Source organism: Haemaphysalis longicornis, unplaced genomic scaffold (genome assembly GCF_048455015.1).
Source record: "Haemaphysalis longicornis isolate Haplotype H1 unplaced genomic scaffold, Haemaphysalis longicornis Haplotype H1 scaffold_10, whole genome shotgun sequence".
NCBI lineage: Eukaryota > Metazoa > Arthropoda > Arachnida > Ixodida > Ixodidae > Haemaphysalis > Haemaphysalis longicornis.
In genome coordinates this window covers 63,445,417-63,469,096 of record NW_027526204.1, presented here as the reverse complement: position 1 = coordinate 63,469,096, position 23,680 = coordinate 63,445,417, and the positions used below count along the sequence as shown (strand labels likewise).

Here is a 23,680-nt window from a genome sequence, read left to right as displayed (position 1 = left end):
GATCGCCGTTTTCGAGTCGCAAAGGACCGTCGTGCACCCAGGGTCTGCTAGGGCGAGTGCCACCGCTACCTCCTCGGCCTGATGTGTTTTCTTGGCGTGAACGCTCGCCGCCGTCTTCGTGTCTCCCGTCATGGCTGTCACCACCACCGCCGCGTAGACGTCTTCTTCATCTTGGTGTCTCGCAGCATCCACATACACTGCCCCGTTGTCGCTTGCGTATAGGTCTACCAGGGCCTTGGCCCGAGCGGTCCTTCGTTCCTTGTTATGTTCTGGGTTCATATTGCGAGGGATAGGACAGACGACGAGCCGTGCCCGCGTTCCCTCTGGCAGCGGTTCCCCTGCTGGTTGTCCTCCATCCTTGGGCACGTACCCCAGGCGTCGGAGGATGTACCGTCCCGTTCTGGTGCCCGACAGGCGCTCAAACTGCGCCGTCTTCTGTGCTTCCGCGATTTCGTCGAGGGTGTTGTGCACCCCCAACGCTGCGAGTTTGTCAGTGTTCGTACTTCTGATGAGGCCGAGAGCCGTCTTGTACGCCTTACGTATTGTCGCCTCGATCTTGGCTTTCTCGCACGCCCTCCAGTTGTGAAACGCGGCGACGTACGCGACGTGGCTTATGACGAAGGACTGTACAAGCCTCATCAGGTTCTCCTCCTTCATGCCCCCCCTTCTGTTGGAGACTCGGCGGACAAGGCGCATGGCCGCGTCGGCTTTCGTGGTCAGCTTGGTTACTGTGGCGCCTTTGACCCTCGTTCGTTCGAGAAGCATGCCCAGCACCCTGATTTGGTCGACCTCCGGGATGACCTGTCTGTTTGCCGTGTGTAAGACGATGCTTGACCGGTCGTCTCTTTTGCGTTTCCTAACGCCCTTCGGTGGGAGTATCAGCAACTGCGACTTGGTCGGAGAGCAGACGAGGCCCGATCCGTCGAGCTGTTCTTCGATTGCGTCTATAGCTTCTTGCAAAGTGGTCTCGATATGTCCGTCGCTGCCTCCTGGGACCCACAGCGTGACGTCGTCGGCGTAGATGGTGTGGCGGACGGCCGCCACCCTTTCCAACCGATTTGCCACGCCGATCATCACCAGGTTGAACAGCAGCGGGGAAATGACTGAACCCTGCGGCGTGCCGACGCTGCCAAGCTTCTTTTCGGGCAGCTGCAGGTATCCCGCGCAGATCTTGGTCGTTCTGTTCGTCAAAAAGTCCCTGATGTAGTAGTACGTCCGCCCTCCCATGTTGAGTTTAGAGACTTGTCCTAGGATTGCCGAGTGTCGGACCTTGTCGAACGCACTCTGCAGATCCAGGCCAAGCACCGCTCTATTGTCTCTGGTCATTGTGTCGTCGTCCAGGATCTCGTGTTTTAGCAGGATCATGGCGTCCTGCGTGCTCAGCTTATTTCTGAATCCTATGAGGGAGTTGGGGTAGAGCTCTGCGTCTTCTAGGTAGCGTTGCCACCGGTTCATGAGGACGTGCTCCAGCACCTTCCCCACGCACGACGTGAGTGAAATTGGTCGAAGGTTCTCTATGCTCGGGGGGCCTGCCGGGTTTTGGTATAAGGATCGTTTTGGCCGCCTTCCACTGCTTGGGGAGTTGGCCTGCGCGCCAGCACTTGTTGAAGTAGCGCGTCAGCGCCTCCACTGCCGCGTCGTTTAGGTTCCTGAGCGCCTTGTTGGTGACCCTGTCAGGTCCCGCCGCCGATCTTCTGTTGAGATTCTGCAGCGCGTCGCGCACTTCCCATGGTTCTATGTCCTTGTCTAGCTCCGCATTCTCCTCTCCGAGGTAACCCGGATGGTCCTCGGTGGGGGTGGTCGGGAGGTACTTGGCATCCAGTGCTTTCTTGACCTCGTCCTCTCCCAGTTCCATGATGGCCCTATGGAGCGTACGGGCGAGGTTGTTGTGTTGGGTACTCTTGGTCGTGGTCTCGTCCAGGAGGTGTCGTAGCATGTTCCACGTCTTTCCCGTGTGCATCATGCCGTCCGCCTCGTTACACGCCTGGTTCCATTGCTGGGCGCACAGCACCCTGCAGTGCTTTTCGATCTGTTTGTTGAGTTCGGCGATCCGTTTCCTCAGCCGACGGTTGGTGCGTTGTTTTAGCCAGCGGGCCTTCAGTGAGCTCTTGGCTTCCAGAAGGTGCGCCAAGCGGCTGTCCATCTTGTCGATGCCCTCGTCCGTTTCTATTTCTTGAGTAGCGTCGTCCACCGTCTTCATGATGGCGGTGGTCCACTCTTCTATGTCTTGTATGTCGTCGTGCGTTTCGGGTAGCGCCCGGCGAAACGCTTCCCAGTCCGTGAGCTTGTGCGTTTTCTTGCCGTAGTTGTTGCGGCCGGCGAGCGGGATTCGGACCTCCACTATCATGTGGTCGCTGCCAAGGTCTGCTCCCGTGTTGCGCCATTGCGCTTCACGCGAGCACGCCGTCCCCATCTTGACGAACGTCAGGTCCGGGGTGGTATCCCTCGCCACCGACGTACCGGTTCTTGTGGGTTGCGACGGGTCCGTCACCAGGTTGAAGCCCGCGTCTTTGGCATCCTGTAGTAGTTCTCTTCTCTTGACCGTCGTTCTGGCGTGTCCCCAAGCCTGGTTTGCCAATGTGAGAGAGACGCAAGGCAAGTAAACAGAGGGAGGAAAAAAACGGGCCAGCTTAGACTTGCCTTGTGCAGGAAGTGCTAACGCAGAGAAGCTCAGTGACAAATACTTTGAAGGTCTTCGGATACTAGAAATTTAAATACTACTGCTTGTTGGAATGAATATCGAATAACGGATTATTCAAACTCGTCAAGGAGTGATTACAACTGAAAAGTATCGTTAGTGCGTGGTAGGAGTCGACTTCTGATTGAATGAAAGGCACAGCTTGTTCCTGAAACACCTTTGCCGAGAGAAAGAAGGTGGCCAGAGGCCAGATCTGCTGCAGTCCAGTTTGCAGGTCATTTTGCCATTCATCCGACGTCTAGAGCTTCTGCATCCTAGGCCTTGGAACGGCCAAATACAAAGACCTGTTACTTATGTGGACAGCAGAGGACACTCGTGTTTCTATGTCCAACCACCACTATTTGTGTGGCTTAAAAGCTGACACCATCATCAAAGCATGGCGGTGAAGACGATGCAGGAATTCCTTTTCAAGTGCAGTAGACTCGCAATAATTCAAACTCGCAGGAAAGAGGAGGGGATTTCGTTTGAATTATCAGAAGTTCTCATAAATATGACTCGGGACAACATACCAAGTTGTGTTGTAATAAAACATACACATATACTATTTAGTAATACCACATTCACACACAATACTGAAGGGCTATGCACACTTAAAAAAAAAACATGACTGCTTTGTCTTTGCGTGAGAGTTCAAAACAAAGTTTATGATGCCAGCAAAAGCAGCCAGTTCATTGCTTTGACACATTCTTGCAGGTAATCGGCTTTATTTGGGACTGTTATGGATGTAAAGATGCAAATGCAGTGGATACTTTCCAGCACGGACAAGCGAAAGGTGCGAAGCAGCCGAATTTATGCAATGAAGCAGTTTGAATTAACCGGCATTGAAATACATTGAAAACAAAGCGGGCCAACCAAAAATGTGAAATTTGTTTGAATTAACCGAGAGTTTGCATTATCGCGAGTATACTATAACGTCGGGCACTCCTGTGACCAATGTGCATGAGTGCTTGTTTGTTTGTTTTTTTTCCTTCTTGGGTGAACTTAAATTAAAGGAGACTGCCAAAGAGATACCATTCATGTCAGCAGATGTCAATGCAGACAGTCATGCAATACATTTAGTTGGGGTAATTATTTCTCCGCCATTCAGACACCATTTGGTGGCCTTACCACACTGCCGACTGCCTGCCGGGAACATTACGCAAAGCCTGGATAGTTCTAGGCTTTTATTTAAACACATTTTGCATGCAGTGTTTTTTGTATATGTGATGCTGTCATTGTTAAGTGGCTCAATAGAGTGCTTCATCACTAGCTCGGGTAGTTTCATTCTGCGGGAACTTGTATATGCGCTGCCCCAGATCTCGTGGTGCGCATTAAAGTTGCCGCAGATGAGGTAAGGCGGGGCCGTGCTACCCATTATACTTAGTAGCCTTGAGGCATCAAAAGCGCTGCCTGGCTCCATGTACGCAGCGATAACTGTCAAATATTGGGTGCCGATCATGGTTTTGGCACGTACGTATTCTTAAGTTTCATGAGTAGGCACGGCGACTCTGGCTACAGGCACATCATCGCAGAGGGCAAAGATGAGGGTTCCCACTGCATCCATTTGTCAGTGCAAAACTGCCGCCTCTAAGGACAAAAGGCATGCCGCAATCACGGACTTTTTCAAGCATAAAACATGCCCTACTGTTTCATAATTGCAGTGTACTGTTGTTGCCCATTTCTGCTGGTTCCAACTTTCAATTAATTCGAATTGAGATGGCCTCCCCTTGCGGTTTGAATTAATGAGCTTTTACTGCATATGAAGTGAGCTTCTCCTTTTCACATGCCACTGCCCTTTCTGTACCCTGTTTCCTCATTGCAACTTTGTTGTATGGATTTTTAACATGTGGCATGTTTTCACGCTAACCCGTGATGAGATGCTCACTGCAATGCAGTGCTTCCCCTTCTTTACAAGCAAGAATGCAACGAGTACAGAAGTTAAGCCCAGCCTCGCAAGAGCGGCGTACAAAACACACCCGTATAAAACCCCTTTCCCATAAACCCACTTCAATGGGCCCGCGATTGCGCATGAAGGCGGGCTTCATAGGCAGTGCTGCACGGGGGTGATCGCACAAGGCGGTCATCATAAGTCGGGGTCAATGACCAGGTGTCCCTTGGCGCCCGGCGAGTTGATGATGTCGTGGTGGGCGTCCTTTGCCCCCGCCAGGGGGTAGGTGCGTTCCACCACCGGGTTGAGCCAGCCGGCCTCCAGGCCCTCGGCGACAAACCGTGCCGTGGCCTGCCACTCCTCCTGCAATCGACACAGGAGCTTCTACGCACACGTTCGTTTCTCGAGCACCAACCTGAAAAATCCCTCGGGGCACTTAAGTCTGCTTGCATGGTTTGAAGGCAAAAAAAGCCTGGCAGTACTTCCACTCATCCAGAACACTTCCCATTTGTGAATTTTGTGAAGCGGGCACATAAGCCAATCCCCTCACGGGTATGCCACCTCCAAGTACGGAACAACATTAATGGCAACAACTTTTGTTCTACTGCTGGCTCAGTGTGGAGGCAACAGAGTGGAAGCACACTGCGCTGCTACTGGTCAGACCCGGGTTGAAATCCCATCGGATCACACATGTGTCTTTTATTTACTCTTTACGGTGGTGGCCGTTCTGTTGACCACACAACACCATGAACTATTTTTCACGCAATGAGGTGTTTGAAGCTGCCGCTTTAATAAGGTCTCGCCACTCTGCTGCTTCTGGGCCCATTATTTTTTTCTTGCTTGACTACTACACAACGGCGTTTACGTTGCTGCACCTAGGGAGAATGCAAGGTCTGTACACATTGCAACGTAATTTGAGCAAATCAAAGTTACAATAGGAGGTTGTGACTGCTGCAAACTGGCCGCATTGAAACATAGATTTACTCCTAAATATCTACTCAATACACTCTCAAATAAAACTGACGGGTCAGTTGAACAACTCATTCATTGTGAAGGCCACTCGAGATGCTTGCAACGGATCGGCCATATTGACTGGCAAGCAGCACTTAATGGAAAGCTTCACAGTAAGAAAAAAAAAGACCATACAAAAGAGGCAAGAGTTGCGCTACTGGAACAGACAAGCATTTCCATGCCCCTCTCTCCCTTCTCTCCGTCTAAATTTATGCACATTTGCGCCATGACACAAAAATTACTCATTTATAGTGCCTCTAGTGTGACACTTCGCTCCATTGAAGGCACCCCAGTGCGAACACGACGCCACTGCGCTTATTTCTTCCTACTGAAGACACTATGAGAGCCATTAAAGAGATGGTGACAGCAATTGAGCAACAATGGCCAACGCCAATGTCTTTCTGAACTGGCTCCAAAGATAGTGAGATTGGTAAAATGCTCAAAAGGCATACTTGCATCATCGTCTTCACAATTCTGACCCGCCCCTGATTTTAACGTGCTGGCAAGTTCACTTGGAAAAATTTGAAAAAATAATTTGATGCTGATTCTACCTCGCAGAAAAAATGTAACATCGCGTACCTGGCAAAAGGCACTTTAATCGGCACAAAGGATTGCGGCAGCAAGTATATGTTGCGCTTCTTGAACTTGCTTTTCCAGTTCACGCTGGCCTTTAAGGTGGAGCGGGGAACATTGAAAGTGTTTGCGATTTCTGGCTTGACCTTCATAATTTTAAATGTGATGGGCTGTTGGCTCATTCGTTGCTCCTTCACAAAATTCTGCCAGGGAGTCTTGGAGCTCTTGAAAGCGTTTGTGCTCAATTTTTTTCTTGAAGCTTCGAATGAAAATGTGGTGCTCCTTTATCGCTACTGGCCACTGGACCCCGATTCCAAGCCACAGCTCAGTGCAAGGCAGTTCTCTAATCTGGACGTACTCGAATAAGAACAGTGCCACTTCATTTAGAGCCAAACCAATATCGTGTCACTCATTCTGATGTTCAAAAGTTCCACATATGCACACACCCCTCTGTGTACGGCAACATTACGAAGACAGAAACACCACCTCACCGGTGTAGATGAAAAGAGGGCAGTTCCCATGATGGACGTCTCCTTGCGCATCATGTCCCGGGGGTCTATCTTAATCGAGCCACGGTTCCCAACCACCTGAAAGGGACCAAACACAGCACTGGAAAAGTCACAAGCAGTTTCTTTCGATGGAAAGTGTTAAAGGAGCCATAGAGACACAATACCAGTTTGTTTCACTTAAAAAGACTGCCTTGTCCCAACAGCAATGATGCCACTTTCATCGCAAACATCAGACAAGTAACATGATAGATAAAGGAAAAGATATGAAGTTTTGGCAACCTGCCAGCCACTTTCTAGCAACGTTACTATGACGTCATATATTCTTGTTCGTGCGATTGGCGGCCACTGACTCGAGTTACTGCCAAGAAACATAACTAAGCGAGAGCAATGGAGCCCCTCGTTCCATTTGATCATATTGCTTGAATGGTAGCATGCAGTTAACACATTCACAACCATGCTTTAAAGACGACAGTCTTTTTTGGGCTACTTAAACGCAGAAATTTTGGTCTGTCCGTCTCTGTCTGTAGCCACCCGGCCAAAGTGAAACAGAAGCTGCGCAATAGTCTTGCAACCCACAGCCAAATTGAAACGTCTACCGTATTTACCCGATTCTAACGCACACTTTTTTTCCAAAAAAATAGGCCGAAAAATCGCATGCGCGTTAGAATCGGATACAAAACCGAAACTTCCGAGACAGCGGAAATTTCGTCCCACCCATCGCCATCACCATCTCAAGATGGCGCCAAAGCTTTTAGCAACGATTTTTCGGATGCAGGAAGCCTAGGCTGTACCTAGGCACTGTACCTAGGCGCCTAGTCTTTTCTATCGGCGTTCACACAAATCGTCAAATCGTTCCACTTGCGCGCTTGATAACAGCAACGGCAGCAGCGGCTCCCGCGCGTTCAAAACGAGTGGTCGGCTGAAGCGTGCACCTCTCTCTGGAGAAGCTCTCGGGATGGGCGTGCGAGGCATGGGCCACGATTCCATCGACCATGGTTGAACGTTCGTTCAGAAGTGTGGCATCGCGAATGCGCTTGAAGGCACCGAGGCCGAGATGTTGTGGTCAGCGGAGAGCAACGAGGAGTGAGATGAGTGAGACTACTTCGGGAAATAAATCGCCCGTTTCTCTCGCATTCGTTTGTCTGCGTCACAAAGTCCCGTGCGCGTTACAATCGGAGGTGAAGTTTTTTCGTTTTTTTTTTTGCCAGGAAAATCGGGTGCGCGTTAGAATCGGGGGCGCGTCAGAATCGAGTAAATACGGCAAGTCCGGTGGCAATGTTCATACTTGTCAACATCGTTGAACAAAAACAGGTCATTACACAAATATGAAGCAAAAAATCAATACATAAGTAATATTTGCAGTGTTCCTTTATTAAAAATTTCATGGATGCTTGGTTTTCGCAACAGCAAATGAAATACTACACCAACTGCAGATAACTGTCGCCTGCTGTTGCCCGCACCACTATAGCTCCTGGTGGAATTTAGGAAATCAAACGGCCACAGCAACGAAAGGTTCCACATTCTGCTTGGAATGATTGTGGAGTAGGGCAACGTGATTCTGTAAATGCACGTCTCCTCCGTACGGCAGCGCTGGCATCGAGGCACCCAACTTGGAGCAGTGGAACGCGGTAAATTTAAATTGACTTGAGCAAACCTTTAGCATGTTTATCTTGAGAGGAGCGAGATGGGAGAAGAACAGCATGACCGGTGAGTGGGAAAAAAAAGGGAGGCCTTTACTTGGCAGGGGCGCCAGTTGACTATCGTCTTTCGTTGTCATTTGCAACGAAAGGAGCCGATACGCGGCCATTTTTAGTGCTGGCCATAATACGCCACTCCTGCTCAGTTTACGTCACTGAGCGTCATGAATACTAAAAGCTGTTGAATATGTTTTGTGTTTTCTCTGTTAAAAAATATCTTTTGTGGCTGGGATGGCGCTGAGGGATGTATCAAAGGCAAGTTATTTCAAACTGAACAATGTTGTATTTTGTCTCGATGGCTCCTTTAAGGAATGCACGCAAAGAAAACAAATGCCGTGTTCATTTGGGCATTTGGCGGCAAGTCCAGTAAACTGGTAAGTGAAAGATGCCCCCGGCAGCAATCGAACAATCCCCCCGGAAGCATTGTGGACAAATTTGATGCAGTAATGAAAGCCGTAATGTTCCAAACCTCCATCATTTCTTCAGCTCGTCGACTAAATTCCAAGTTTGAAATTCCCAATTTTTTCTTTTCCGCTCAATTTCTCCTGGTCATCCGATTTGAGAAATTCCTCAACTGAGTAACATCTTCTGAAATGCTGACCTGAGTTCCCTTTATCCTCCCTCCCCCACACACACACTCACTGTAGAAATTTAGAAAAGTGGGGTTACTCACAATCACAATGCCATTTTGGCCCAGCAGTTCGAGATCGTGGGCTAGGTTCACGTTGGCTAGCATTTCGATGATGACGTTCACGCCTTGGCCCCCTGCCCACTCCTGCAAACAAGACAAAGTCCCATTGCCTCTAGACTTTGCCTAGACGTTGTCTAGATCAGATAAGACAAAGTGTAGAAAAAAAATTTAGACGAAATCTAGACTTCCTAAATTTCATCTGGACATCCTAGGCTTCTAGCTATGAAGTAGCCGCGTAATACTGGAGCTCTTTGATTTATTCTCGAACTCACCATGAATAGTCCAAGTAGTCTCCACACCATAAGAATATATAAGAAAAACAAATGTTAAGGCTGCTTCTCGGATGTCCACAAGACTGATAATTTAAGAGTCTTGCAGTTGTCGAAGTGCACAGTACAATGACGGCACTGAGATGAAAAAAATGTGCGAAATCGTAAAACGGTAAAGCCAGGCCACACGCGTGGAAAATGCACGGGGTGAGGTAGGTGAATTGTGTTGCAAGTAGCTTAAAAATTCCATGTTCTTTTCAATGACTATAGCGCCACAACAGCCCGTTTTGATGTACACTCTGAGGAGGATTATTGCAAAACTGCATTTATTCCCACCATTTTTATACATGCCTCTTTTATGCAGCCTCGCCGTCATCTCGCGCCATTCGTTAAACCTTGCACTGGTATTCTGGCACAAACTTGACACTGCTACAAAAGCACTTGGCCATCAAACTGCCCAGTTCTTCTCAAAATAAAAACGAATGTCAGGGTGACATTGTTGGCATTTGAACCTATGCACTTGCACAGCACAGAAAAAGGAGCTGGGAGGAAGGCATTCTTCACCTCAAGGAATGCTTTCGCTGCTTTCAGCTGAAATTACAGTAAATTGAAGCTCAAATATGGAACCAAATTTTGCTAGCCATGAGCGCATTGTACAAAGGAAGCAAGGGAAACTGCAAAGTTTCCCTTGCTTTTGCTTCCCTCGCGAGTGCTTTTCCACTACTTCAAAGGTCAGACAAACCCCTGTTGCCAAACACCGCATCCTTGCAGACGAAGCAACAAAGCCAGTATGCCAACCAACACCATACCGCGTATCCACAAGGAGTGTGAAACCATCCAGGGTCAAGTAACAGAAATGCTACAAAACGATGTAATTCAACCATCGAAAAAAAAAAAAAGAAAGACAAAACTTTGCGTTTCTGTGTCGATTACAGCAATTTGAATCAAGTTACAAAAAAAAAGACGTCTATCCGCACCCGCGCATAGACGATGCCTTGGATTGGTTGCGCAATGCCAAATATTTCTCTTCCTTAGATCTTAAAAGTGGATACTAGTGGCAGATCCAGGTTGACGAGCGAGACTGTGAGAAGACTGCGTTTGTCACCCCCGATAGTCTATACGAGTTCAAATTCCTCCCATTCGATCTTTGCTCAGCACCCGCTACATTCCAGCGAATGATGGATTCTGTCTTGGCTGGTCTCAAATGGCAGTCGTGTCTCGTTTACCTTGACGATGTCATAGTGTTCTCCGCAACATTCGAAGAACATCTACAGAGGTTGCGACTGGTCCTCGAAGACATCAAATCAGTTAAATTAACTATAAAACGTGGAAAATGCAACTTTGGCTACAAGCAGCTGTGGTTTCTAGGACTTGTTATTAGCTCCGAAGAAGTCTCCCAAGATCCTGAAAAGATGGCAGCTGTTGCAGGTCTTCCAAGACAAGCTGATAAAAAGGTCGCTAGGCGGTTTCTGGGCCATGCCACGTATTACAGGTGCTTTGTCGTAAATTTTTTGGATATTGCGGAACCACTGACGTGACTGACCAAAGAGGACGTACCTTTTCTGTGGCAAGAGGAACAAGAAGTGGCCTTCAATGACCTGCTAGACTGGTTACAAACGGTGCCAATACTTGCTCATTTCGACAAACATGCCGATACGGAAATCCACACGGACACCAGTAACATCGGTCTCGGTGCAGTCCTTGTTCAATGTCAAGACGGAGCTGGAAGAGTTCTAGCCTCCGCCAGTCGCACTCTTTCCAAAGCGGAGTCGGATTACTCCACGACTGAAAAGGAGTGTCTTGCCGTCGTCTGGGCCATCAGCAAGTTCCGGCCGTATCTTTATGGCAGACCGTTCAAAGTTGTCAGCGATCACCACCCGTTGTGCTGGCTTATAAACCTGAAAGACCCATCTGGACTCCTTGCTCGATGGAGGCCCCAGTTGCAAGCCTATGACATGACAGTCGTGTACAAGTCGGGACGTACGCACAATGACGCTGACTGCTTATCTCAGGGGCCCATCGATTCAGCGAGATCGGAAGCCGACAACGACTTTCCCTTCCTTGGGGCCGTTACCGACTCCCAAATGGCCCAACTTCAACGCACCGACCCTGAACTGCTTCTGGTTATACACCATTTAGAATGTCTCGATGTGTGTGTTCCACGTGCTTTTACCCGGAACATCTCGTCGTTCAGAATTCGGAACGGCGTGCTCTACAAACGGAATTTTGGGAATGCAAAGGACTCGTTTCTATTGGTCATACCAACAGCCATGCGGCCCGAAATTTTGTACGCCTGTCACGACGAAACCTTAGTGGGGCATCTGGGTGTTAGCCGTACTCTAGCGAAAATTCGTCTGAAGTATTATTGGCCTAAATTGTTGCAAACAGTTCAGCACTATGCAAAGACCTGCCGCGACTGCCAGAGAAGGAAGACTCCACCTCTGAAACCAGCAGGACTGCTTCAACTGATAAAGCCACCTAATGCGCCTTTTTAACAAGTCGGCATGGACCTGCTGGGGCCATTTCCAACGTCGACGAAGGGTAATCGATGGATCGTGGTCGCAACTGACTACCTCAAACGGTATGCGGAGACAGCGGCTGTCTTACGGGCAACCTCGGCTGAGGTAGCACAGTTTTTTGTGCACAACGTCGTTTTGCGGCATGGGGCACCACAGGTCGTCAAACAGACAGAGGTACAGCTTTCACAGCGGACCTCATGCAGTCCGTTATGATGCTGACGCACACCACCCACAGGCGGACTACTGCATACCATCCGCAGACCAACGGCTTGACAGAGAGACTAAACAGGACCCTCGCCGACATGCTTTCAATGTATGTCGACCTCGAGCACAAAACCTGGGACGAAAATTTGCCGTACGCCACGTTCACCTACAACACGGCAGTTCAGGAGACCACAGCAATTACTCCTTTCCAAATGGTTTACGGCCGCACCATTACTACTACCTTAGATTCCATGCTACCAGTTCATGAAGACAAAGAGAACATTGACATTGATAATTTCGTTGATAATCTAATTACATTGATAATCTAGCACGGCAGTGGATCCAACGTCAGCAGTGCGCCGACGCAGCTCGCTACAATCAGCACAGGCGGTTGGTGTTTTACAAGCCTGGAGACGTGGTCTGAGTTTGGACACCAGTGCGCGCGCGTGGACGTTCGGAAAAACTACTAAGTTGGTACTTTGGCCCATATAAGGTCGTGCACCGCCTTAGTGATGTCAATTACGAAGTAATACCGGATGGTAGGGCTTCTTCCTCGCGACGCAGGACAACTTCCAAGGTCGTACACGTCGTGCGAATGAATCTTTACTACGAAAGAAACTTATCTCATTCTTATCAACAAGAGAAAGAAATTTCGGCTAACACCAAGACTGTGGTGTTACCAGCTTGACAGCAACTCGCTGCACCATCTTGTTCTGGCAATGATTGTCTACAGCTACGGCTTAGCACCGAGACGATGCTCTCTCAGAAGAGGGGGCGATGCCATGGCCCATAGATTCAGTGACAACTTAGAAAGGAGCTCCACAGGGATGACTGTCCAAGCCGTCAATCCCACCATAGCACGAAACTAGATGCGCGTGTTCTGGCGCATGGAAGTGAAAGAAGAGGAAACTCGTGTGTGTGTCGCTCGGTGCCGACATCGCCATTAGTTTTGTGATTTAAGCCCAATTCTGGCATTAAACTAATTGCTTACGCGTAGCGAACCTCAACATTACGCTACATACATATGTACAACTTCGAATATAAGGTGGGGTATGACTTTGAGACTGCGGATTTTGGAAAAGAACCTCGCCTTACATTCAAATAATTATGGTAGTCACATCAACTTTCTACTGACGGATGACAGGCTGGTCAACTTACCCCACACTTGCCCCTGTTTACCTTCCATCACGGGGGGGCCAACCACAGACCAGTAGTTGGTACATAGGGTGTACCAATTTCACAACTAGTGTACATTAATGCCATCGTGCGGAGACGTGTGCCAATGTACCGTGATCTTGGGCAGGTAGTCCTTCTCGCGGTGGCAAGTGGTGAAGTCAGCACCCAGGCTCTTCACCAGCTCCATGCCGTGGGGGGTGCCCGCCGTTCCGGCCACCGTGGCACCGAGCTTGTGCTTGGCAATCTGGACGCACGCCGTGCCCACCGAGCCGCTTGCCCCGTGAATAAGCACGCGGTGCGAGGCCTGCGTCTTGGCCCTGCATCGATTGTTCAAATGTGTGGGCACGTAAGCCTAACATGCCGCGTCACTCTGCTCAAAATTATTCAAATTTTAGGCGGTTTAACGCGCCAAAGCTGGACCTGGGCTATGAGCCGCGTCATGGTGGAGGGTTCCGGATTAAGTTTGGCCACCTGGGTTCTTTGACGGGTACCTAAATCTCGACACACGGGCGCATTCAGTTGTTGCCTCAGTCTTTCATCACAAGCTGCCACCGTGGCTGAAATCGAACCTGCGTCCTTAAAGGAGCCATGCAGACAAAACACGTTTGGTTCATCCGAAAGATTGCCTCATTAGAATCATACTGACACCACTTCTAACACACACTTCGCTCAAATAAGCTACATAATTAGGAAAATAGAGAATGGCCATGCAATCCACTAGTTCATTTGCCACAACAGAACTTGTGATGTCATATGCCCAGATGTGCGATTGGCTGCGGCCGGCACGAGCAAATGCAAATTAGGCAAGGCTTATAAGCTTGCGGAACGAGCTATTTGTGCTTAAATGTAATGCATATTCACCTTACAGCAGTAAGAATAGTGGGGTAAACAATAAAAGTTACGAAAATACACGTAAGCTTAGAAGTACCCATCTGCACTGCTGTTTGGTACTGGGCGCACTATGCTTGTCTTAGCTGCACAGCAGTCTGCTGCTTTGGAGTTGTCTTACTCGACACTGGCCGACTGGCGTAAGCGGCGTTGTCTTACGTGACCCTGTTTGTCGAGTATAGCCCATGTTTCACGGTACGATTACTTTCCACCGTAACAAAAACAAGCCAGGTGCAAGTACGGTCAAAAACAAAGCAACAGTGTACAGTGTCTGTGGATCAGTTTGGCAGCACCATCTGAGATGACTGACGGTAAGAAAGGCTGCACACCCAAATGACGCACTGGAAGTTCATTTCCATACCCCTCCCGTGACTTCATGGTAGATGTCAGGAGAACACTCGATTTGGCGGGAGAATCAAAATTTTAACCTAAATTGATTAATTTCTCAGTGAATACAGCATCGTTGGCTGCTGGACAAGCGCTGGGGGCACTACAAAACACGAAATCTTTCGAATAAAATAAACGTTTCAGCCACTGAGCCACCACGGCAAGTGAGTTACTCTGTGAGCCTGCATGTGACTCAAGAATATTGGGTTCCGGGAGCCGATGCATGCAATAAATGTGTACACAAGCGTTACACACAGGAAGCTTTCCCAGGCGTGGAAATGTGCACATATTGTTAACCAACGCAACCCGAGCTGATGACTGGTAAGCAGGTTTTATGCTGATTCATACAACAAAAATTCACAGTTATTCGAGGATTTTCAAGGTTATTTACATTGATTTTTCAAGAACGGTATTGTATGTTAAAAACCTAAATAAAATGCATGTTTTGGGGGGCTATGGAGGCCATGAAGGATAAGAAATCATCAAAAAATGGTAACGTTGCTGGAGCCAACTGTTTGTTACAGTTACAGAGATAACCACTTTCAAAGTGTTACAAAATGCAAACATCTATTCGCTAAAGAAGATCAATCAAGCAACAAGCACTCATTCAAGTGTTTATGGAGCCTTACGTCACTTTCATCTTCATTAAAGAAAAAAGGCAAGAAACCCAAGTATTTTCAAGTGTCCGTGAAAATTCCAGGACTTTCAAGACCTGCAAAACAAGCTTTTTAAATTCAAGCATTTTTAAAGGGCCAATGCAGACAAAATACAAGTTTGTTTTATTCGAAAGTTTTCGTGTTTTATAGTGCCCTTAGTGCTTGTCTGGAAGCTAACGATGCTTTATTCACTGAGAAATTATTCATTTTTTAAGCTAAAATTTTGATTTTCCCACTATATCATGTGTTTTAATGACGTCTGCAATGGCATCACAAGAACAGGTCTTCAAGCTAAACTTGGTGTGCTGTGGAGCCTCGTTTACCGTTAGTCCACCTATATGGCGCCACCATGCCACAGTGGGCCATTTTCTGTCTTTGCTTTGTTTTTGACTGTATTTGTACCTAGCTTGTTTTAGTTACAGTAGAAAATAACCGTTTCTTGAAACATGGTGTTTGCTCGACAAATATGGTCACGTAAGACACCATTGCTTACACCAATCAGCCAGTGACGTCTGAGGTAACCCTAAAGCACCAAAGTTCTGTGTAGCTAAAACAAGCATAGTGTGCGCAGTACCAGCAGCAGTACACACCGGTACTTCCATGTTTACGTGTACTTTCGTAATTTCCTCTGTTTACCCCACCATTCTTACTCTTATAAAAAGAATGCTCCCTAAAATTAAGCGCAAATAGCTTGCTCGGCAAGCTTATACGCTCTGCCTGATTTGCACTTGCTTTTGCCGGCCTCAGCCAATCGCAGAGCTGACACATATGACATCATAGGTTCTGTTGTGGGAAATGAGCTGGTGGGTCGCATGGCCATTCCCTTGTTATCCTAATTATGTAGCTTATTTGAGTGAATTGTGCGTCAAAAGTGGGGTTAGTATGATTGTAATGAGGCAATCTTTCAAATGAACCAAACTTATGTTTTGTTTGCACAGCCCCTTTAAAGGAGCCACGAAGACAAAATACAAGTTTGTTTTATTCGAAAGATTTTGTGTTTTATAGTGCCCCCAGCGCTTGTCCAGATGCAAACGATTTTTTATTCATTGAGAAATTAATCAATTTACGTTAAAATTTTGATTTTCCTGCTAAATGGTGTTTTCGTGGTCTGCAATGACATCACTGGAACCGACCCCTGTGCAGCCGATTGGAAAGCCTTGTTTACCGTTAGTGAACCTAGATGGCACCACCATACCGTGGCAAGCCGTTTTCTGCCTCTGGTTTGTTTTTGAACGTATTTGCCTGGCTTGTTTTTGTTCACGGAGAACATAATCGTTTCGTGAAACAGAGTGCTCGCTCAACAAATATGGTCACGTAAGACAGCGTTGCTTGCGTCAATCGGCCAGTGTCGTCGAAAACTACCCCAAAGCCCCGCAGTCCTGTGCAGCTAAACCAAACATAGTTCGCGCAGTACCAAGAGCAGTACAAATCGGTACTTCTATGTTTACGTGAGCGTTCCTAACTTCCACTGTCCGTTCCAACCATTCTTGCTGCTTTAAAAAAAAATGTGGCCTAAATTTAAGTGCCAATAGCTTGTTGTGCAAGCTTATAAGCTCTGCCTAATTTGCGTTTGCTTTTTCCGGCCCTCCGCCAATCGTAGAGCTGGCTGGTATGACATCATAGGTTCTGTTGCGGGAAATGAGCGAGTGGGTTGCATGAGCTTTTCCTTTTTTTCCTAATTATGCAGCCTATTTGAACGAAGTTTACGTTAAAAGTGGTGTCAGCATAATTCTCAGCCTATTTGAACGAAGTTTACGTTAAAAGTGGTGTCAGCATAATTCTAACGAGGCAATCTTTCGAATGGACCAAACTTGTGTTTTGTCTTCATGGCTCCTTTAAGGTTTACAAGAACCCGCATGAACCCTGGATAAAGCAGTGACTACAAACTGGCTTTTTAGGCAAACATGACAGTCAGGCGAGTATTTTATGAATGAAGGGGGGGAGGGGGGGGGGGAACTGCATAACAAACGAGGAAGGATGGTGAAAGCGATCAGATGAGTGCTGCCTCCAAACTAACTAAAACCCTGAAGAAATTACAGCCCTTCATAATCCAAACACAGCATCTCCATGTTCTGATTACCGACCGCTACTAAGTTGCTTGCTAATCTGAGGAAACACATCCGGAAGAAAAAAAAAAAAAACTCTTTAAACTATTTATGGCTTCTGCCAGAAAACACACAAAGGAGAAAAGTGTCAACAATGAAGAACAACCCAACAAAAACAGCACTAACAACGTAAAACAATGCAGGCACCTGTCGTGGGCTGTCAGTATACAGACCTGCGCACTCCGACTATTCAGTCCACTTAATTAAAAACTGCAAAACTTGTTTTGTAACTGCAGAAACGCATGACAGAGCAAGGGCAAGAATTCCTGCAACCCAAACATACTCGCCGAATGTTGCTTCAAAACAGCCGGCAAGTGACGTTTTGAAGTTTAAAAAGGGCGCAAAAAAAGAAACAGTCAAGAGTTGAGGTGTAAACAAAGTGTTTTCACAACTAAATTTATTTTCACACACACACGCACACACACATAGAAAAAGAATTGCATAACCAAAGTTCGCAACGCCAAAAGGAGGCTGTGACATAAAACAACAGCTGCAGTATGTTCGATGTGCCAAACGGCATGGGCGTGCGCAGGGCTCTCGATTGGGGGGGGGGGGCATAGTCTTACCATAGCTCCCCCCCCCCACGGGTTCAAGCAATGTGGTCGAAATGCTAGCTTTTTAAATGCGTAAGAATTAAAAAGTTAATATGGTCTATTCTGAAACTCTTTTTAAGCGGCTGTTTTGCTTCGTTCTACACACGTCATTTACGAGAGAAAGTAGAAAGAGGACATGCTCTGCAATAGATGCGAAAATGAAAATTAAGTGGTAACGTGTTTCTCAGAACGGCCTGCTTTCGGTCCCCGCCTTTCCAAGGCTGAGAGTAAACAGCTTCTGGAAGGTAAAATGAGGGTTCTTTGGCTGCCATTACCGTGAAAACACACGTGAAGTCATAACCCTGTAGGGTCATATCGGGTCCATTGAGTGAAGGTATGGGGCAAATTTGGCGCCGCCTCCCCCGAAGATGATTAGGGGGGGGTAGCCACCGCCCCTGCCCCACCTGTGTGCACACCTATGCCAATGGGGTAGTCTACGATATCACACTGCCATGTAGAGCGAGCTATGTCAAACAAACTGGACAACAGGTGAATGTAAGACTAAAAGCCCACGCAATCAAAAAATGCAGAGAAAGATACGTAAGCCTGCCATAACTCACAGCTATCTCAAAAAGGAATAGCACATTTGGGTAAACAACCTGTGACGCGATGCTGGGTATCAGTATTCGACATGCGCTGAGACTGTACGTACTTATGTTTGTTACCGTCAAAATAAATTTAGTTGTGAGTGGCACCCCGTTTGTTTACATTTCAACCTTCGTCCATGTCTTTTTTTGTGCCTTTTTAAACGTGAACTTGAACCAACTTGCGCGGCTCCCTGTTTTGATGCAAGAAATGCCAGGATTGCACAAAAGCAAACAGCCCCGTTCGAGCTGCACTGCAGCAAGCCCTCACTTGAGCACGAGCGCCCGGTATGCGGTGAAGTAGGGCACGCCCAGGGCAGCCCCCTTGGTGAAGGACACGGCCTCGGGCAGCTTCCAGACGTCCGTGTCGTCCAGCAGGCTGTACTGGGCGCAGGAGCCGTGCTTGTTGGCCATGTTGCGGTTGGAGAAGAACACCCGGTCGCCCTCCTGCGTCGGTGGACAGGGGGAGGCACGCCTTCACTGACACTCTTCCATGCCTCAAGGCACAAATACTATGTCGCGACTGGGGAACTGTCTTCCCACCCCCACCTCCAGACAGAAAGGCAAGAAGCCTAGAAAGTCATGGGAAGCCTCTGCAGACTGAGAGGCAATGTGCAGGGGAAGCTGGTGTGGGGGAGGGTATTCGTACGCACAGGTATCACAGTACTGCTCATTGGTGGCTCATCAAACTTGTCGAAAAATCGAACGACGGCAGCAGGAACACCATCCTCCATGACGATGAATGCCGCCACAACATGTTATCCCATTAGTCTATTTTATTATATCTAGGTGCATCTCATTACAATGCCAATGACAATGCCACACCTCGAGGTGGGTATACGTTTTTATTAACACCCGGTGGTTGCTCCTTTCAGCATTTCAGTCTGTACTACAGAAGCAGCGCTCAGTCGAGAAACGAAGGGCTTCGAGGGTCGTGTCACTGAAATTCACATTAGTTCCAGTTCATCAGTGCTGCTCCACTCGAACTACACACAGTTGCCTTCCATTACCAGAACGAGTGCATTCTGGCTCCTTTAAGACGGGAATGGCAAAGGGACTGGCAAGGGGTGCACGAGTGTTGGGCAGTGGCTATTCACAACGTGTAGGCACTGCGGTTTTGTGAGTGCAACACCCGACAAGCATTTAGCATGCCACGAAGACAAAATAAAGCTTGGAGCATTAAAAAAGACTGGCTTGTCCCAATAACAATGCTACCAATTTTGTCATAACCTTCAAACAAATAAGTAAGACACTCAGGCAAACAGATAAAGAAGTGGCACCTTCCCAGCCACTTTCCAGTGACTTCTCTATGATGTCATGCAATTTTGTTTGTGCAATTGGTGGCTGTCGACCTAAGCCACAGCCAAGAAACATGACTGGCAAATTGTAATGGGGCCTTTAGTGTGCTTCGATCATGTCACTTGCATGTTGACATGCAGTCAACATGCTGATAGCTATGTTTCAGTGCTGGCCCATACTACGCCACTCCTGCCCATATTGTGTCACTGTAGCACAAAATTTGAAAGTCTTTTTTCATATTTCAGTTAAAAAGGGCGGCATGTGTGCTCCTTTCGTTGCAAATGTCGACGAAAGACGATAGATGACTGGCGCCCCTGGCAAGTAAATGCCACCTTCTCTTTCCCGCTCAACTCTCACGCTGTTCCTCTCCCGTCTCATTCCTCCAAAGATAACAAACTAGAGGTTTGCTCAAGTTATTTTAAATTTAACGCGTTCCACTGCTCCAAGTCAGGTGCCTCGCTGGCAGCACTTGCCGTGGCTGGATCGAGTCACAGACAGACAGACAGACCAATATTTCTGCATCTAAGTATCCCAAGAAAGACTATCGTCTTTAAAAACAACACCTTTTGTGGCTATAGTGAGCTGACTGAGCTGCCAAGGGACAGTTCTTTCAAGTTGAACAAGGTTGTTTTTGTGTTGGTTAGTTAGTTACCACAGCAACACTGGTATAACAGCCCGAAGTGGCTGGGGCCAAACCTGGAGGCCCATGACTCCCTTGCCAACTTGCTCGACGATACCAGCGCCATCCTTGCCCGGTGTGTAGGGGAGGCTGAAGGAGTAGCCGAACGAGCCCTCGCGGATATACGTGTCCACGGGATTCACGCCAGCTGCCTTCACACGAACCAGAACCTGCACATGCACCCCAGTGCACAAAAAACAGGCCTTGCACAACTTCTGGAGTATTGTGAAGACTAGTTGTGGAGCTAAGCAGAGCTCTGTGACTCTGGCCAGTGGCAGAAGTAGCTAGTAGCTTGAAGAGCCCACACCTGTCTTTTCTTTTTTTATTTTCAATAAACAGACAGAGGTCACAAGTGCACGTACAGTAAGAAGCTTTGTGACAGTAAACACGGGAACATGTGTCCCTCAGTACATGTAGAGTAGTCTAGTGATGGGCTAGTGCACTCTCATAGTTTGTACGTTTGGCGGACACACTCCCTGATAGCGATAGATTGCGTTTGTCTGCTGCGGTATGTCATAATATCTGGATATGATTGCAGGGCAATCACTTGCAAATCAGGCACATTTTATCAGGCAACGAAGCACAGTCACCATTGTCAAACATTCGTTTTTAAAAAAGATTCATTCTTACTCATCCATGTTTCCAGGTGCCGTGATATAAGGAAAGTGTAGGTGAAAGTGTAGGTGCGGATTATATGAAGGGGCATGTACTATACACGCGAAAATACGGTACTCCACTGCAAAAATGTCTTGAAAAGAAAGGAAAGCAGGGTGGGGGAATGTGGACGCAAGTGAAGTTATGGTCAATGGAAAACTGGGTCAGGTACAATTTGTATGCACGCACGCACGCTTGAACACGTTGACCACTTGGTACCACCCTCTGCCCTCATTCTCGGTAGATATTTTGTACTATATACGCAGCAGCTCAGTGGCATTGCTGGCTAAACTTGCACCCAGGGCGCAGAAAATTTGGCACCCCCTCCTCCCCCCCAACAGACAAGACACGATCACTAAAATAATGTTACTATAACTGATGCTATTATTGTTGTTATTACTATGATTTTAATAGAATGTCTTCTATTGTTACTATATTATTACTATTATATGACATAATACAGTGTTGGTATTACAAAACACGCATCTTTAATTTAGATACAAATGTGCAAAAGACTATTCACAGCTACTAACAGCGTGCATGGGTTTCGATATGTCAACAGAAGCACACATAATATAAAACATAAACGCGAAATGAAGTGCAAGGTAGCACATGATGTTTGGGCTATCTATAAGCAATGGCCAATATATGAGAAAATGAAGCAGAAAATTAAGAAGCCACGTATTTTGTATGCAATCTAAACTATAATAGCTGTGTGATCTCGATTTAGAGAAACCCACAAGCTGACAGTGGTGAAAATCACGAATACACAAATACCGACTTTTTCAGTGGATGATATTCATTGCGATTCCTTTTTTAATCAAGGTGAACCTTTAGGCGCAACAACGTTCAAGGCGGTAGATAGTACGGAGCAGACTTTCTGAGCAAGAGGTTTAAACTAAGCATCATTGCAGCATTGTATATCTGTACTTGCATCAAGTTTCACCAGGCAAATTGAAAATTAACCAGGAATGCCTGCACGTACCTAAATGACACAGCGTAGAAAAAAAGATTAGCATGGCCTACATCAGCAGATTACTGCACCAAATAAAAAAAAATGCACCAGCGTACGTTGGCCCTAGCCGTTGTTGAATAGCTGTTTGGCGTACGTTGGCCCTAGCCGTTGTTGAATAGCTGTTTGGTGCTAGTATTGAGTAAAGGTGTAGAGAGGTTGCATGTCGGGGCCATAAGATTACCACAGCTGAGTGATTGATATATCAATTGAATTTGGCATGTCTCAAGTTATAATGTTGGACGTGCGAAATCTCCGTGTAATTGAGACTTTAGAAACATGTACAAACTTGCCCAGACCATTAAATTAAAAAAAGAAAAGGGTAACCGGAGAGCTAAGCGTTACCTTCATTACTGCTATTGTCCAGCACCCGAAAAGCTGTAGTGGAGGCGACGAAGGGGCTTTGTGGCCCCACTGCCGCTTATCGAGAAACAAGCTTGCTTGCTACACCGTTCCTCGCCTTGCGGTCATCGTTCCTTCTCCACCTCCGATCACCCCACCACCGATTAACTCTTCGAGGCGCGCCTTTAATCGGTATCCATGACATCCTTGGATGCCAGAATTCTTCTCGCCTTCTTCTATTATACCAGAAAGGAAATTTTAACTGGCAAATTGGCAATGAATAGGCAGTAGAAAGCTGCAGTCTCGTCACAGTCGCCCTTCTTACACATTGGAGAGGTTCAAGTGGTACGCACCCTCCCCCCCCCCCCCCTCTACCGATGGGCTAGTTGATGATGATGATGATGGCTTGGTGGCTGCCCCTTTGTAGCTGGGGGTCTATCCTGAGGGCATATAATCAACCTGGCTATAGTGCCTAGAATATATTCTAGGCACTATACCACTGACGCGCTTCCTTTTTCCGGCTCGAGAATACCGACTCCTTGGAGTGATCAGTTGGTGGTTGATTAATTACACTGCGCTACGAAGAATAACAAAAAAGAAGAGCCCCGAGTTCACGCAGAGGTTTCAGTTTCACTCTTCATATTAATGCCCGTAACTACAGAGCAAAATACAAGGCGACGTTCTGAAAAAGCGTTTACCAAAATTTACCAAACATCGTCAACAAGAGCAGGTTGAAGTAGAGCCACTAGATCAAACCGACACGGCGCGCTGATTTGCGCGCGATAAACAAGTAACTGGTACGCGTCAACTCCGCCCCGTTCCAGTACGCCATGCAGCTTATGCTCGCAAATTAGCGCAGAACGAAAAGCGATTCGATTAACGGTCTCAAGTAAACCAGACGCCAATTGAGGAAGCGAACTTCCATACCTTGCGCGGTTCCACTTTCGGAATGGGCACATCTTCGACAACTTGTAGGACCTGCGGTCCGCCGAATTTGTGCACTTGCACGGCACGCATGGCTCGCATCTTTTTCGCTCGCTTATTCGCTTCCAGCCTGCTGCTGCTGAGGAATGCGCCTAGCGACAGGGCTAGCTTTAATGACGCCGTAAAAGCAGTGAAACTGATAACATTCCAGCGCTAGTACGTTGGCGCCATTTTTTGTTTGCTACGAAATTAACGGAAGGCCGTGGAACAGCAGACGGCGCCAAGGCTACGCCAGCCCATAGAGTCACCAGCCCATCTGTTCAGTAAATTTTTTTCTACTTTT

At 47.4% G+C, this 23,680-nt stretch overlaps 1 protein-coding gene across 2 annotated transcripts; it reads right to left on the bottom strand.

Moving 5' to 3' along the window:
• Positions 1 to 3,876: 3,876 nt before the first annotated feature.
• On the bottom strand, positions 3,877 to 23,596 carry LOC144158641 (quinone oxidoreductase-like). 2 transcript variants are annotated; one of them, XM_077689674.1, is made up of 7 exons: positions 22,417 to 22,566; positions 20,423 to 20,575; positions 18,699 to 18,874; positions 13,327 to 13,531; positions 9,029 to 9,130; positions 6,641 to 6,736; positions 3,877 to 4,928 (listed from the first exon to the last, which is right to left on the bottom strand). In XM_077689674.1, the coding sequence occupies exons 1-7, from the start codon at positions 22,420 to 22,422 to the stop codon at positions 4,761 to 4,763; spliced, it is 906 nt and encodes a 301-aa protein (XP_077545800.1). In that variant the 5' UTR covers positions 22,423 to 22,566; the 3' UTR covers positions 3,877 to 4,760. The 2 variants fall into 2 exon arrangements, with proteins under 2 accessions (XP_077545800.1, XP_077545799.1); XM_077689673.1 differs by lacking the exon at positions 22,417 to 22,566 and adding an exon at positions 23,341 to 23,596 and having other exon boundaries at positions 3,882 to 4,928.
• Positions 23,597 to 23,680: the final 84 nt, after the last annotated feature.